The sequence below is a fragment of the Ailuropoda melanoleuca genome, chromosome 18 (assembly GCF_002007445.2).
Source record: "Ailuropoda melanoleuca isolate Jingjing chromosome 18, ASM200744v2, whole genome shotgun sequence".
Taxonomy (NCBI): Eukaryota; Metazoa; Chordata; class Mammalia; order Carnivora; family Ursidae; genus Ailuropoda; species Ailuropoda melanoleuca.
The window spans coordinates 18,495,257-18,512,678 of NC_048235.1; the positions used below are offsets into that span (position 1 = coordinate 18,495,257).

The 17,422-nt window shown below is 41.7% G+C and overlaps 1 protein-coding gene across 2 annotated transcripts in view; it reads left to right on the forward strand.

Annotated features, from left to right (window-relative positions):
• Nucleotides 1-14,199: 14,199 nt before the first annotated feature.
• MTMR7 (myotubularin related protein 7) overlaps nt 14,200-17,422 on the forward strand; it is a 115,506-nt gene continuing 112,283 nt past the window's right edge. For both annotated transcript variants that reach the window (XM_034647665.1, XM_019804420.2), the window contains exon 1: nt 14,200-14,447. In XM_034647665.1, the coding sequence (XP_034503556.1) occupies nt 14,424-14,447 (24 nt within the window). In that variant the 5' untranslated portion in view covers nt 14,200-14,423. The remainder of the gene's footprint in view (nt 14,448-17,422) is intronic.

Genomic DNA, 17,422 nt, shown 5'->3' on the forward strand with positions numbered 1-17,422 from the left:
GGGAGGGGGTTGGGGGATTGGGATAGGCCTGTGATGGCTATTAAGGAGGGCACATATTGCATGGTGCACTGGGTGTTACATGAAAATGAATCATGGAACATTACATCAAAAACTAAGGATATACTGTATGGTGACTAACATAACATAATAAAAAATTATTTTAAAAAATAAATAAAAATAAATAAATAAAATCATAAAAGAAAGAAAAAAAAGAGATACTCATGAATTCAAATTCTGGTACCACCTTGACACCTCTGTGACTTGGATTAGTTGTTTAATGTTTTAAGTTTTGTTTCTTCCTCTCCTTATAGGTCTGTTATAAGCTCTGGCATAGAGAAAGGATTTAAGAAGTGGCAGTTGTTAATCTTATTACTGTCTACTTCATCTATCACCAATTCCATGCTTTTCTCCTTCAACATTAGCTGACATTTGTGAAAGTAAGGGTGAATTCTCTACTGTGGCTCCTAACCTGGGTGGGCCTTTGGAACCAGGGAACATCTGTGGATGCTTTGAAGGAGTGACTATTTTTGCTTGTCACAAGGGGGATTCCACTGGCACTTAGTGTTCAAAGATCAAGGACAATAAATATCCCGCAATTTGTGGGTCAGTTTTGCACTCCGAATTAATCGCCCCACCCAAAATACCATTAATGAGAAACATAGTATGCCTCTCAACACAGTGAAATAAAGCAAAAGTAAATTAAGCAAAAATAATTCACACAAAGCACTCACTGTGAGCTTTGAGTTTAGACTTTCCAATGACAAATGAAAGTTCTTCTTTTTTTTAAGCTGAAAAAGATGAACATAAAGTGATTTTCCTGGGTAGTGTCTGTCATTATGTCATGGGAGAGACAACCTGAGGAAGGTACTCATCTCAGTGGTACCATGTGCACTTTGCTACAGTCCGGTTTGTAGGAAATAACCCTTCTTGGTGCAATGAGCACTGTGTGTGTATATGTATTTTTATAGCTTCTATTTATAGAGATAAATTTATATCGAAAGATTTTTCACTCTCCATAGTATTCTGTTTGATACTAATTTTTTTTTCAGAAAAGGTGTTGCTTGAAGGATGAGGTGAAAGGGTGAAGGTAATACCTTGACTTACAAATAACCTACGTGACTTTAAAACAATCTGCACTTTTATCTAGTCCATAATGATGACCCCAATTTGCAGACTCTGAACTTCTAACCAGCTAGTGAACACACATTCAGAGGTACGATGATGTACCAGCCAGATAACATACTGCTTTAAACTAAGCTGCTTTCCTGTTTTTTTTTTCTTTCCCCCATAAAACTCCTTGAATTGATTTGATTACATTTCGCCATTATTATAAATAATTAATAATAACAAAGTGATACCAGTGACATGAGAATTGTAGCAGATGTAAATAATTAGCCATGATCAGGCATTTAGCTTTAGTTATAAGCAAGTATTTTTGAACTAAGTCTGTCAGGTATGTATTAAATTATGAAGGAAAATTTTAAAAAATGTACAAAATGCTAGAAGTAGATCATTGAGGTTCACATGCGATAGTTGAAGTGTGCTAATGGCGGCAATGGAAAAGTCTTTAAACTTCAGGATTGGGAATTAACATCGAGAACACTCCAGAGATCCAAAGGCTCAGGGAAGTTCCCAGAGCCACTGCCAATGCTCTGGCTTGTGGCAGCTTCCTCTTCCAAAGCCCAAAGGCTTCAGGTGTCCAATTTTCATGCAATAAATATTTTAATGCAGTCAATGAACACTGTCACATTCTCCTGCTGGAACCAAGCAATTCGTTTTCTAGTCGGCTTCTCCTCTTAACATTAAAACAAAATGCTTCGTTTCATGTCGATGCCACCTCAAGTAACCAAAGCAAATTGAGATATAAAATTACTTTAGAAAAGTCTTTTTTTGTCTCTATGTGTTTGCCCTATGTTGTGGTGTTTAGGGTAAGCATTATGTATCCTGCATAGACACCAATAATATGAATTTATGCCACTACTGGGAATTTTGTAATATTTTTAAAGATTTATCTGTGAGAGAGAGAGAGCGCGTGTGTGCGCAAGTGGAGGGAGGGGCAGAGAGAGGAGAGAAAGACTCTCAAGCAGACTCCCTGCAGTGCGAGGAGCCCTGTGTGGGGTTTGATCTCACGATCTTGAGATCGTGACCTGAGCTGAAACCAAGAGTTGGGTACTTAACTGACTGAGCCACCCAGGCACCCCAAATTTTGTAATATTTTTAGGCTTTCTAGTAACGGAAGCTCTATTTTTAGTCTCTTGTGAGTCTACTGTCCTGCTTTGGTTTTGAGGGACTGTGGACATAGGAAGGTGGGTCACTAAATATAAGGTCATGGGGAGTCGTTCTTGAGAAACCCCAACCCCTCCCTCTTCTCTCGTGTTCTTTAATTCAAAACTTTTAGAGTTTAAACAATGCTTTCAAAGCTGGATTGGGATATTGTCAGTTAAAATGGATTGATCAGTTTTTCTCAATTTTCAAAAAAAATTAATAGAACTATCTCTATTCAAAATTTTTTTGAATTTTTGTTCCCAAGACCAAAATCGATGAACAAATGCTAATAAATATTACCAAAAATTTAGATATGGATGAACTGAAGCTATGAAGTGGGTCTTTTATTGACACATTATTGTAGTTGAGATATTCTGCATATGACTGCAAAATGGTTACATACATAGTTAGATATATGTAACCTTATATCCTGGTAGAATATTGTTTCGTAGTCTGCAAGACCATGGAATCTCCAGATGTTCTTTAACCTAGCAAGGTACATGAGAAAGAGTTGAGATATTGGTCCTCGTGAGAAGTCACCTCTGTTGACTCCCCTCTCACTGAAGGCTGCTGGCCACTACTATTCCTGGGCTTGTGAAGTGCCCCCTTCTGCTTCTAAGGTGGAGGGAGGAGGTCTGTTTCTTTTTTTAAAATTTTTATTTATTTTTTAAATTTATTTTTTTTTAAAGATTTTATTTATTTGATATAGACAGAGCACAAGCAGGGGGAGAAGGAAAGGGAGAAGTACGCTCCCTCCCCGGCCCCCCCCCAGCAGGGAGCAGGGGGTCTGTTTCTAAAATGCATGGTCAAGCCAGTCCCTATGTGCTCTGATGTAGATATCATGTTAGAAGTAGATGTTCAATACAGTGTAAATAGTAGGACAATTAGTTCCATCAATTGCATCACCTTCTGAGGGGTGCCCCAGAAATCTAGGCATTATTTGTGAAGACTGAGCACTGCGCAATTCTAGGACTAGAATTCATTCATCAATCAGTGATTATCCAAGGGGACTCCGTGCAAAATGGTAGAATGACCAGGGACAAACACTGAAAATAAACTTGATCTGTGGTTCTACCTGAAAATAATGGGATTCCTATTCCGTGCTATGTCCAAGCTGTTTTGTGCATCGGTGAGGCAGTCTGTGATGACCGCCAGATCTAAACGCGAACATAGGTGGTTCTCAGCAAGTGCAGTCCAGAGCAAATCCTTGTAGTTCGCCATTTTGAACAAATCTTGTTCCCTGCTTTCGTTTACAAAAATGTTCTCTCTGCCAAAGAAAAGAAGAATTTTCTTGCGGAGCCATCATTCAGAATTACTCATTATCTCCACGAGAAACCGTAATGCAACCTAAGAACAACTCTTACATTTGTTTATTAAAAATCATGAGTTGGCCTGGCTATGAGTTCCCCCTTCATACACATTTTGCCAATATTTAGCATCTGTATCTAAATAAAAAGAGGGAGGAGATTAAGGTCGGTTTTATTAATTATGTAAATCCTATGGCCCAAACATCAAAGGTGCATTTCAGATTTTTACTAAAGGTTAAAGATCAATTAAGTCATTTTTACACATCATTGGCTTTGAAGCACCACAGAACTTTCCTACAAACTTGACTACACTTCATAGAAAAAAATTTGGGTTTTTTTTTTTTTTTTTTTGGTTGTAAAAGCAGCACTGCCAAGATCCTGACAACTCAATAGGGAGCACCCTCCTCTTTTCTTTTTCCAGCTATTGTTTTACAAAAGGGATATTTGCTTTTATTATTTCCTCATGGAGAATAGGCCTGCTTTTATCCTTAAAAAAGGATTACTTCTCAGAGAGATTATTTTTGAATTGAAATTTCAGGAAGTATATACTTAGAAGGTCTCTCAACTCTTCAGTACGCAACTTAGGTTTTGCTTTAAAAAAACAAAATAGAGCTTATTCTCCACAAAAATATTTGCTTCGAGTCATGATACTATGTCATGATTGTTGATGACTAGCTTTGATTTGAAATGGCCTTTTAAAAATCATGTTCTTTACAATTTATTAAAATATGCACTGTGAATATTTATAAAATACATTTTTTAATTTAAATTTTAGTTAACATACAGTGCAATATTGGTTTCTGGAATAGAATTCAGTGATTCATCACTTACATACAACACCCAGGGCTCATTACAACAAATGCCCTCCTTAATAGCCATCAGCCATCTAGCCCATCCCCCCACCCACCTCCTCCATCAATTCTCGGTCTGTTCTCTATTGTTAAGAGTCTCTTATGGCTTGTTTCCCTCTCTCCTTTTTTCCTCCATCTTCCCTTCCCATATGTTCATCTGTTTTCTTTCTTAAATTCCTCATATGAGTGAGATCATATGGTATTTTTCTTTCTCTGACTGACTTATTTCGCTTAGCATTATACTCTAGGCTGTATCCACATCATTGCAAATAGAAAGATTTCAATTTTTGATGGCTGCATAATATTCATTATATATATGTTTATATTTAATGTATATATTTAATTATATTTAATGTATATATTTAATTATATTTAATATATATAAATATCATCTTTATCCATTCATCAGTCGATGGGCACTTGGGCCTCTCCACAGTTTGGCTATTGTTGATAATGTTGCTATAAACATTGGGGTGCAAGTACCCCTTTGAATCTGTATTTTTGTAGTCTTTGGGTAAATACCTAATAGGGCAATTGCTGGATTGCAGGATAGCTCTATTTTTAACTTTTTGAGGAAACTCTGAACTGTTCTCCTAGAGTGGCTCCACCAGTTTTGTAAAATATTTTTTAAAAATTAAAATCACCCACAGACTCATTACCCAGATGTAATTGCTATATCTGTATATTTCTTTTTACCATTTTATTTCTCTTAATTTTCACATATATATATACACATGCACACATGGATTTGAAGCACACCTCAAATCATACTGTATATATAGTTTTGTATCTGGCTTCTGGGCTTAAAATGTTGCTAGAAGCATTTTTCTGTCATTAAATATTCTTTGAAAAAAAATTTAAAGCTCATACAGTATTTCATATATGGACACACATTTTATTTAATAATTCTATTTATTTTTGATATTTGTTGTTTCTAATGTTTCACTAATTCAAAATGTGACCAGGAATACTGGCTGGCCTGGAACTGGGGCCCAGATGCTTCCAGACTGTTAGGTAAGGCAAGTCTTGTCCCTTAGGGGTCCACTCGATTATGATTATTTCCACAGGAGCTGAAGAGCTTCCTGAATTACAAAAACTTGAACCTTGGACAGATATTCACTAATGTCTAAAGAATTAGGGAAGCCTGTGATGCTGGCTGAGTCCAAACCTACCCCCCAAATGCACCCAACTGAATGCACAACTGAAAATGGGATAAAAATGAAAACCCTATCCCCGGACCACAGGCAAAACTGGTTGGGGTCCTTGCCAGTTCATTCCTGGATGAGCTGGGCCCTTGTGCATCTTTCCTGATTAGGGCTGCTGCATCTTCTGGTGCGTTTTACCTCTGGACAAGGCAGTACCACCAAGGATGTGTTCCAGAGGCTCCCTGAGTTGCAGACAATCCTCAGCGCCTCCACTGTTTAGCAGCAGTCCTGTTTCCCTCTGGATACTTAGGGTCAGTCTCCAGGGCTAATGAAGTCGCCCTTCTTTGGTATGCCTTTGGTTTAATGGCATGAGGGGCATCACAGCAATCTCAATTGCCAATTCAGTAAAACCATTGTTGTGTCCCCCAGTGGAAGTATTTCTACCTTCGTTTTTACAACCTCTAAACCAAAAAAGTCCAAAATTATAGGGTCAGGGAGCGACAAATAGTAAGTATTTGAACAGGCTTCATAATAAGAGGTGCTATTCCCATTTCCACCGCTGGTCTCTCGGACTCATATAGTCTACCTATAGGAAACAGACTATAATACTGGAAACTCATTCAGAGCTTACACTCCATCTTGTAAGATGTCACCCTACTCTTTGAAGGTGTTTATCTCTTAGCTGGTGTCATAACAGAGTCTTTAATAGGTCATTCTGTGAGTTCATGAGGTCAACAGCTACTGAGTAAATGCATATATGGCAAAACAATGAGTCCTGTGGACATTTGCCCATTTCTTATTTTTGTGTAACACATTTTTTGGGGGGCGGCACAAAGAAATATTTTGTGGGATACTGTGAGAGTGAATAAGCATGAAGTAAGTCCAACAATGAGGTGCTGACAGAGGTATTGTGGGGAGGAAAGACAAATTCATATTTAAAGTAAGTTTTTATTCTATTGAGAAAAAAATATCTGCTCCTTCCATAGTGAGAGGGGTTCACGGGGTGGGCTCTTTCACCAGGGATGGTGTCATAGAGGATAAGGGGAAGGGAGGGGCTCAGCCGCAGTCTCTGCTATGGGTAGACTGGGCACCCAGAGATGGTGGTACTCAAATCAGAGTCAGTGAGGGAAGGCCACGTTGCAGAGTTCATATACAACCTTGATCCCTACCACGACTGTCACTCATATATGAGTCCCTAAAGTAGGCTCTGCCAGGGCTCGGAAGGTCTTGAGTGACTGACAACAATAAAATGGATCATCTTGTCCATAAATTACTGAGAATGTCGCAGTGTCACTGAGTTAGATGACCTATAGTATTCATATAGGACAGTAATATTTTCATTCTCTGGGCTCATCCTGAGACATCAGTCCGTAAATATTTTCCTTAGTTCCCATTGCCAATCTCCAATTTTTTTCCTTCCAAGTTCCTGACGTTTGAACAAATTGGTGGTCACGTGCCTTAAACTGGCATAGATCTGTACACCTAGACATCTGTCCTTCGAGGCATATGAAGTTCCCAGGAAAACTGCACAGAGCTCTGTCCCCTGGAGCAAGTGCCCTCCCCTCCATTCGTGGTGGCTGGGGCCTGGGCCAGGGGGTGGGAAATAGGAAGTTACTGTTTTATGGGTACAGAGTTTTATTGGCACAGATAAAGAGTTCTAGAAATGGACAATGTTGATGATCGTTTAACAATGTGAATGCACTGAACACCACTAAGCCATACACCATACACTTAAAAATGGCTAAGATTGGTAAATTTTGAGTTATGTGTGTTTTATCAGAATTAAAAATAAATGAAAATCTTTTAAAATTAGTGCAAAGGCACCGTGGTGGGCCACGCCGGGAACCACGNGTGAATGCACTGAACACCACTAAGCCATACACCATACACTTAAAAATGGCTAAGATTGATTCCGCAACTGCAGCTTGCCAGAGGCTTCGTACCACATCCCTATCTGCTGCCGGGTGCCTTGGGCATATTTGGATCTGCTGGGGTCAAAGGCCACGATGGTAGGTGTGTTTCCACTACAACCCAAACCAGCTGAACAGCCTTCTCTTGCTCAAGACCCCACTCAGAGCTGGTAGCTCAGTAATAGGTTCCAGCAAGAGTGGTCAGGTTGCAAAGTGAAGCAACGTGCCTTTCACACTGGAGAAGCTATTTCAACTTCTGGGAAATGACAGCTATGTTCCAGACCACTACATCTCTCCGGAAACTTCACTGACGTGGCAGGCCCCTGAATTTTCCTAGGATGTATCACCTACCCTCCGACACGTGAGTGCCTTGCTTGGGCACCTAGGGCCCCTGCTACTTTCTGCTGATCAGATATAATCAGCACAATGTTGTCAGTGCAGCGGGCCAGCGTGGGTTTCCTGGGAGAGTGGACCAATCAAGGTCCTTCATGGACAAGTTGTGACAGAGGAGTATAGAAGCACACTTGTAGATGAAAACAAACTGCTTATGATAATCTCTGCTTATTGGAATGAAAAGCAAGAGCTATTCTGGAAGAGCTGCATCTGGAGGGAATACTGAAGTGAATTTGGAAACTTCAAAGAATTTGACAGATGGGAACCATAAGAGCAAAGACACAGAGATAAGCCGATACAAGATAACAGAAAATGGTTGACTAATTGATATATTCAAAAAAATATTGGTGGAGCACCTACTAAATGCTTTGTACAAGAGAAGGGCAGGATGTGGTCAGGCCTGAAATGACAGAGTAAGGAAATGGTACTTAATTCGGAAGGCTGCTGGAAACCTCTCGAAGGTTTGTCAGCTGGAGAGGGCCATGATGGAAGTGGCTTTTTACAAAGATGAATCTGGCAGCAGAGGTTACCATTCCAGCCAGGATGAAGCGGTGGGACCTGAACTAGAGAAATGACTGGAAATTCAAGGAAGGGGGAGGGATCCGCTGAGGAAATGCCTGTGCAGGAGGGAAGCTACATAGATCTGGACATGGGGGCCAGCGAGAGGCATAAGCCAAAAAAAACACCGAGCTTTCGAGCTTGAGTGATTGGGATCAATACGAGAAATACTGAGGTCAAGAGGAGGGTCTGGTATTAGGTAGAAGGTAATAAAATAGCTGGTTATCATTAGACTGAAGCATCTTGGGGGCAGGGGCTGTGACTGCTTTGGTTCATATTTTTATTCCCAATCTTTGGCTCAAGGTGAACACTCAGAAAGTATTTGCCACAAAATATGTTAAATGCTCGATCTCACTGAGTTGTCACATCCACCCTAAGAAGGAGGTGTAATTCTCTATTTTTTTGCTATTATTTTTTTATTTTGAACCATTTAAGGCATATAAAAATATAGTAAATACAATAAACATCCATAGAGAGAGAGATCTACTCCTCAGCTTGAAAAACAAAGTAATACAGGTTTTATCATTATGCCCATCTTATAGCTGAGAAGCCTGAGGCCCAGAGTGGTTAGAAAACTGGCTTAAGGTCACACTGCCTATACACGCCAGAGCTGTGACAGGATAATAGGCCTGTGCACCTCGAGAGCCCATGTTGTCTACCACACCTAGTTTGTGGCACTGGTGAAACCTCTGGGTGGAGGCACTTAGTAAGGCAGATGGAAACGTAATACATGAGGCAGAGAGAGAATTGAGGCCTAAAAATACCAATACGGGAATTATTTGCATCAAGATGATGGTCGAAGGGATGGCCGTGGAAAGGCAATACACAGTCATAAGTGGTCTGAGGACAGCCTTGGACTTGAGCAATGTGTCTTCTTGGAAGGAGAACAAAATGCAAGAGACTATTTTAAAACCTTGCCTGTTCAGAGAGTAAGTGCTGTTTTTATGCTGCTCTAGAGTTTCCTTTTTGGTTCCTAGAAAAAGGGCCTGCAATCCACGGAGCGCTTACTCTCTGTAACTGGAAGCCAACAGGCATGGGGCAAGGCCAAAGAAGGCAACAATATTTTGCATCATGGAGTTTATCAAAATCCTGAAGGGGAAGATGCTATGTTTTTGTTTTTTGTTTTTTTTCCAGGCAGAACCCCCACCACAGCTCTGCTTCCACATTGGGTATCTAACACATGTCTATCTGAGACTGGGCTTTTCAGAAATACGCGCCCTCCTCCACACAGAACATGGACCACGGAGATTCGACAGTGCTGAAGAAGACTGCACTGAGTTTGTGATCATCAGCAGTACCACCCCCTGAGGAAACATTTTTTTGTCTTCACTGCCAAATCAGAAGTTTGAGTTGCCTCAGGAGAAATATAAGTATTCCGGAAAAAAAGTCTTGCAAGTATTTGATAAGTATCCAAATCTCCCCAGGCCACTGAAGATCACAAGATTTTGGGAAAGTTCCCAGTTAATATCAAGTATTTGTTTAAAAATTCCTATAGCAATACCATTTACAATTAGAATATCTATGTGAGAAAAATTTCTTAAGATGTTCTCCAGAAGCTTGGTAATATACAATAGAGTACGTTAGGTCTTGGCATATGACATACGTCCTTAGAGCTCTTTAAGGACGTTTTCAACCCCCTTTAAAAATATCAGAAACTCAGAAGGTGGAGACAGGATATTATACTGACTCTCTCTGTAAAGCCAGGCTAGGCTAGCCTAGGCACAAAACTTAAAACCCTTAAATCTCAGTGGGTTTATGCAACAACCACCACCACAAAAGCATGTTCTTTTCACTCAAAAGAATCTGCTATGACTCTTCAGAGTAACTACTTTCCAAGTAATGAGTCGGGCAAACAGTCTTTTTCTTTCTCCCTTCATTTCACTCTAATGCTGAATATTTTTGGGTCATAGTCACATCATATATTTAGCGTGAATTTACTATCATTCTTTTCTCTTTAATCTTAAGATGTGCTCTCCAAATATCAAGAGAGGGAAGAGGGGCCCCTGGGTGGCTCAGTTGATTAAGTGTCCGACTCTTGATTTCAGCTCAGGTCAGGATCTCGGGGTTGTGGGATCAAGCCCTGCACAGGGCTCCATGCTCGTGGGGTGTCCGCTTGAGATTCTCTCTCTTCCTTTCCCTCTGCTCACGCATGCTCTCTCTCTCAAATAAATAAATCTTAAAAAAAAAAAAAAAAGACAGGGCAGAGGAAGCTGAAAGGCCTCACCCAGGTTTTGCAGAACTTTGGCTCCAAAATGATACATGTCACTTCTTAAAACACACTGGACAGAAATAGCCGCATGGCCCCAACCAAGAGTAACAGAGTTGAAAAGTATAGTCTCCTATGAGCCCATGACGAACAGGAGAATTAAATAATGATGCAAACAGTCATATCGCCCATTTTTACAAGGTAAAAACCACTGAAATATGAGACACCAATGACACAACCATGTTGTGCCTTGGCAAGGGAGGAAGTAGTCTGTTGAATACGCACGTAACTAGATCTTAACCCTACTGTCTGATGTTAACCTGGATGATGACAAGAGTTTTGCTGAAATATGCTATTTCCCATCAAGGACTCACAAATACTAGGGAAAAATGGCCGTTTTTCAACCCACTGGGCAAAGGCAGATGTAGTGCCAATCTAGGTGTGCATCCATCTGTAAATTACGCAGCGTTTTAAGAGTAAGTTTTTTTTTCTCCCCTTCTTACTTCTTGGTTCTGGGGCCAGATGGAGAGATTGCTGCTTCTTGAAGACTTACAGATGCAGCATTCACCCAACGCTGAGGAAATGAAAAGCAGACCAACAAAGATGGCAACAGAGCAGGTGGAAATGCCAAAAGAAACTTCGAGAAGATTGATTCGCTTTCTGCATTTTCTATATTGATTATACAGAAAATAATGCGTAGACTCAGAATCATAGACTTAGCTCTTGAAGTTTGATATTTGGTGTAGATACCATTAGTTTCAGGTGTACAATATAGTGATCCAGCAATTCCATGCAACACCTGGCACTCATCACAACAGGTGTCCTCCTTAATTCCCATCAACCTATTTCAGCCATCCCCCCCCACCCTGGCCCATCACCTCCCCTCTGGTAACCATCAGTTCTCTATAGAATCTGTTTCTTGGTTTATTTCTCTTTTTTTTCCCTTTCCTCATCTGTTTTGTTTCTTTCATTCCACATATGAGTGAAAACATACAGTATTTGTCTTACTCTGGCTGACTGATTTCGCTTAACATAATACTCTCTAACTCCATCCCTGTCAGTGCAATTAATGTCAATATTTCTTTTTTTTTTTAATGTTTTTTTATTTTATTATGTTAGTCACCATACAGTACATCCCCGGTTTCCAATGTAAAGTTCGATGATTCATTAGTTGCGTATAACCACCCAGTGCACCATGCAATACGTGCCCTCCTTACTACCCATCACCAGTCTATCATTTCTTAAGTAAAGGAGTGACTAGTTTCTCTTTTTGCCCTACTTAGGATCAACACAGTTAGCATTTCAGTGATGTACTCTACATTCCCTGATGTCACTGCCCTCCAACTCTTGCTGTTTTGTTCAATCTCTTCTGCCCCACTGAGTGGAAGTTCAGAGAAGCAGTGAAACTTGGGGATATGAGGTAGAGTAGGAAGAAAGTGCAGAGTGACCCTCAAGGGTCAACAGTGTGTGATCTAATAATCTGAATACTGACTGAGGCTAAGANGAGTGGAAGTTCAGAGAAGCAGTGAAACTTGGGGATATGAGGTAGAGTAGGAAGAAAGTGCAGAGTGACCCTTGAGGGGTCAGTGTGTGATCTAATAATCTGAATACTGACTGGGGCTGAGGNGCAATACGTGCCCTCCTTACTACCCATCACCAGTCTATCATTTCTTAAGTAAAGGAGTGACTAGTTTCTCTTTTTGCCCTACTTAGGATCAACACAGTTAGCATTTCAGTGATGTACTCTACATTCCCTGATGTCACTGCCCTCCAACTCTTGCTGTTTTGTTCAATCTCTTCTGCCCCACTGAGTGGAAGTTCAGAGAAGCAGTGAAACTTGGGGATATGAGGTAGAGTAGGAAGAAAGTGCAGAGTGACCCTCAAGGGTCAACAGTGTGTGATCTAATAATCTGAATACTGACTGAGGCTAAGAGATAAGTGGAGGGTTGGGTTCCCCCAGAGAGTTGTTAGGTCAAACTAAAATGTCTACATATAGAGATTTCTTTCCCTATTATTTAAAATTATAAATTAACATAAATTATAAATTCACATAGCTTGTTCTATGCTAATTCACCCTGATAATTTGAATATAATTTTTGACTCACTTTAACCTAATGCTGATTTTATAGCTATGATAATGGAAGATGTATTTTTGAGCTAATCTGGAATTTTTTTCTTAAAATTAGGCTATTTCTATCATTCAGATTTATGTCTTTTCATGTATCAGTTAGTGTTATGGGTGCTTAAAAAAAAAACTGTGCTAATATGAAGGTCAGTTGTATGCAAAAATTACTCACCAAGTAAACTCTTGATTTGCCCACCAGTAGAGGGATAGAAGAGCCCTGAAATCACATAATTCCAAGATTATTATCCCATTCAGAATGCAAACCCCAAATCGAATATAGGATTCCTAGTACTTATGGAACTTGGAGGTGGAAGGTCCCTTTAAGATCATTTAGGCAGATGACTTTCATTTTACAAATGAGGAAACTGAGGCCAATGAGTTGGGATGGAAGTGTTCCCGACTCTGTTCCTGGTGTTCTTTCGTAAGGCAGAAATTATACCCTGGGTCAATTTTGTCAAATGCAAACATCAGTTTATCGGTTTATCATTCTCGTTCTAAGTGTCTCCCAGGGCGGTAGGAGGTAGAAATGCTACAAGATAGTTGAAAAAGATCTGGAAATTTTAAAATAAACGTAACACTCTATTGATTAACCATTTATTTGGAAAGCTGCCATGTACCTACCATGCATTGAACAACAAGAGCTAAAAAACAGAATCTCTACAGTTAAAGAATTTATAATCCAATTAGATGAATAAGAGCTGGGGAAAAAATTGAATGGCCATTATTCCAAGAACTATGTTGAGTCCTGTGAAATTTTAGTTATAGTGGAAGGTTGTGCACTTAGGGTTGAAAAAAAAAAAAAAAAGCTGGGGTGGGGGTTAGTGGTGGCATTTCTTCTCTGGCTTTTCCCCGATAGCTTAATACAAGCAATAGCAACAACTACTCTTAATATAACTGGAAAAATGATACCTTATAATGGATGTTTTGTATCTTTACCTTCTAGTTCAGTTAGAGCTAAGTGAAGGCGGCAAATAAGCAGCCAACACGGTGCCAAGAGAAGGCATCTTTTCCAACAGTTAAGTGGCAGGTTGGTGTGAGATTTCTGACTTCATAGAACACCTCCTAAGGATCTCTAATACTGTTGCTATTATTTCCACCCTTATCCCAAATGCTACGCCAGCTGCTCACGTGCTCAAACATACAGACAGAGCCCACTAGGCCGTCCTGGATCTGGAGTGCAAGTGGCAGCCTTTCTCGTGCCCCCCCCCCCAAGTCCTACCTATGCTGGGACGCTCTGGAAGGAAGCCGATCAATGGGCGGTACGGAGCTGCGCGTACTCCCCAGCAATCCTCCAAGAGGCCACGCCCAACACAAGGCCCCCATTGTGTCTCGGGGAACAGTAGCCTCACAGTATTAGGCTGGCTGCCCCTCTTAAAGAGCAGCCAGTGGCTCTTGGTGACCCCAACTAACACTGGGTTGGGCGGCCGCACGCAGAGAAGGTGGCAGGAGCGCGGAGGCGCGCGCGCTCTAGGGCCGCGCTGGCGCCCCGGGCCCGCACGCCGGCCTCGCGCTGGCGCCGCCGCACCTGGAGGCGGAGCCAAGCCCTGTGGCCCTCCCGCTCCCGGGCGCGAAGCCCCCTCCCCGCGCCCCTCCCGCCGCGCTGCAGACGCGCGCAGGTGCGTGAGGCCGCGGCCGCCCAGGACCTTGCAGAAGTGGGCCCACCATGGAGCACATCCGCACGCCCAAGGTTGGTGGCACGCGTGCGGGCGGAAGAGGGAGAGCAGGAGCTGGAGGAGGGATGCTGAGCGGGCGGGAGGCCCGGCTTCCCTGCGGGGGCTGGCGGGGCCGGCACCGCGAGCGAGGGAGGAGGAGGCAGCGCTCGAGCATCTCCGGGTTCGCTGTGAGGCTGGTCTTTCTCTTGCTGCCTCACAGGCCTAGCTCTGGCTGTTGCTGCATCTAACCTCTTGTCCTTGAGAGTGCGCATTGGACATGAGGGTGAACGGGAGGGAACCCCAATTGTCCGTTGAGTAATAGAGCTGCTGATAAGCTGATAAACGCTCCCTTCTAGTCTGGCACCAGGTTGCCGCCGCTACTTCCCCCTCCCCACCCCACCGCCAATTTTCTGTTGGCTGCTCTGAGCAGTTGAAAGAGAAACAAGCCTTCCTGATGACAGGTGCAAGGGAAGGAGTTACGTGCAGGTGAATTAAAGGCATTCCGGAAGCTTGTTGAATCTAAGGGTTCAGACCTACAGGGCTCACCCTTCAGCTACCCCATCCACAGGCTATCAGCTGCAATGGACTTTACACAGACGGGATGATCGATACTCGCTGTGGGGTGAATGTTATTGTCAGTCCTTCCATCTTCTTGCCTTTTCCCCCAGTTTTCGTTCATTGAGAAGAGTGCAGCTTACAGATTCATCCACTGTTGTGTTTGAAAACAGCACCAGCTTTTGCCGCTCAACAAAAGCGCCTGGTCCCTGGTCATTCCAGAAAAATAACACCGGAATCGTTGACGGCGGCACCAAACTCTCCCACTCATAGTTGCACTAGTAATATAATTTAGAGCGAAAACGATGATCAACATTCCTGTCTGATAAAAACCCTAAACTAGTGAAAGAATATATTTCAAGCCAGTTGGCTATTTCGCCTTACAACCACCACAGCTCCTTGTGTTTCCAGGATGATCTCACGTTCAAAATCTAGGCCCTTGATAAAGTCAAAGCTGGGTCTGTGTGGTCACAATTTAGGCGGCCCCAGGAATCCCACTCATTTCATGCAAGGGGGGAGGGGTGGGCATCGCTTTGTTATAAGTCCAGTAAGAAGAATTCATTCCTAACTTTTGGAATGGTTCCTAAGTACCTCTTTGTAGAAGCAGCTTTACAATGATCTCATGTCAGGGGAAGAATAAATCTTTTAGTTTGTTAGATAGTGTCAGTTCCAAAAGTAAATTTAAATTGTATTGATTTTGCACTATGGAATTAAATTGTTGCTTTACTATTGGGAAATTGTAAACATAGAAGAAAGTGGCATAAACCACAAGGTAGGTGGCTCAAAGCTTTCAGGATTTAAGTGGTGCTAAATAATTTATTCCAGAACGACAAATTTAACTCATGGACTCCCTTCGTCCTTGCCAAGGGCATCTTTTCTTTGTCATGATGAAGGGGGCCCTTTATAAAAATGATACCTGATGTGAATGTCCACGGCAAGAGTGATAGAGTGACATGGCACCATAGAATATGAATTTGGGGAGTAAAGGCCTTTTCTAATCTATGGTCAAACTCTGTACAAAGCCATGTGTGTAAACCTGAGCAGCAAACAATATTCTACTTATTCTCATAACTGGTTTTCATGAACACCCGCTAAGCAGTGTAGTACCTCAAATCAGAAATCTCCTTCTATCAGGAAATGGCAAAAAATGGGCGAAAATGGAGAATCATCTGAAATGTTATTGGATTGAGGGTCATTAACATTTAGGATAACGCAGGTGGAAAAAATTAAATACAGAGACTGGGTGGATCAGATTCATTTATTCATTCATTTCATTTCACAAGCCTTTGAGAACCTTTCATGTGTGAGCATCAGGGAACTCCTTGTCTGGAAGGGGAGGCAGTTTTAAGTCTGGACAGAGATATATACGAGAGACCGTGGGCAGAGGAGAGGATGGATGAGAATGAGCTCAACCATAAAGGGTGAGGGAAGTCTTCTTAAAGAAGAGTGGAGTCTTGGGGCGCCTGGGTGGCTCAGTCGTTAAGCGTTTGCCTTCGGCTCAGGGCGTGATCCCAGAGTTCTGGGATCGAGCCCCACATCGGGCTCCTCCGCTGGGAGCCTGCTTCTTCCTCTCCCACTCCCCCTGCTTGTGTTCCCTCTCTCACTGGCTGTCTCTCTCTGTCAAATAAATAAATAAAATCTTTGAAAAAAAAAAAAAAAAGAAGAGTGGAGTCTTAACATGGAAGGAGTCGAGGAGCACTTGAAACAGCTGTCATGCAATTGTGTCAATATGATGTACTGTAAGATAACATTACAGCCTCAAAGAAGCTGAAACCTTATGAGTGATAAAGATGGAAATGATGAAATGATTGCTTGAGGCTACACAATATCTCTTTTCATTTTGCATTTTAAGTGCAAAACTGATTTTCACAGTATAAATGAAAATTAGAACACAGCTACTTAGAGAGTACGCGTTGCAAAGTGTATCGTTAGTGATGGTCATATTCATCTTTATTATTTGCTTCCAGTATGCTCTGGGGGAGCCGGATTGGTAGTTGGCTTTCAATTTCATGATTCATGTCTTGGGCTATAAGGATATAAGGATATTCACAATTTTTTTTTCTTTTTTTTTTTTATTCTACAGAGATAGAGACAGCCAGCGAGAGAGGGAACACAAGCAGGGGGAATGGGAGAGGAAGAAGCAGGCTCATAGCAGAAGAGCCTGATGTGGGGCTCGATCCCATTACGCCAGGATCACGCCCTGAGCCGAAGGCACGCTTAACCGCTGTGCCACCCAGGCGCCCCCACAAATTTTGTTTTTCTGACCCACTGTGGGTTTGAAGTGATATATGCCATGTAGATAGCAGGTTTTTAAGAGGAAAAGAAATGCACGCATGTATGGGTGTATAATGTAGAGTTGCTTTGCTACTACAATGGAAGTCATTCATTTACTCTTTATAAGCTGCGTGATATCCATCACAGCCTTTGTGTTCTGCTTCAGTCTCTGGAGTGCAAT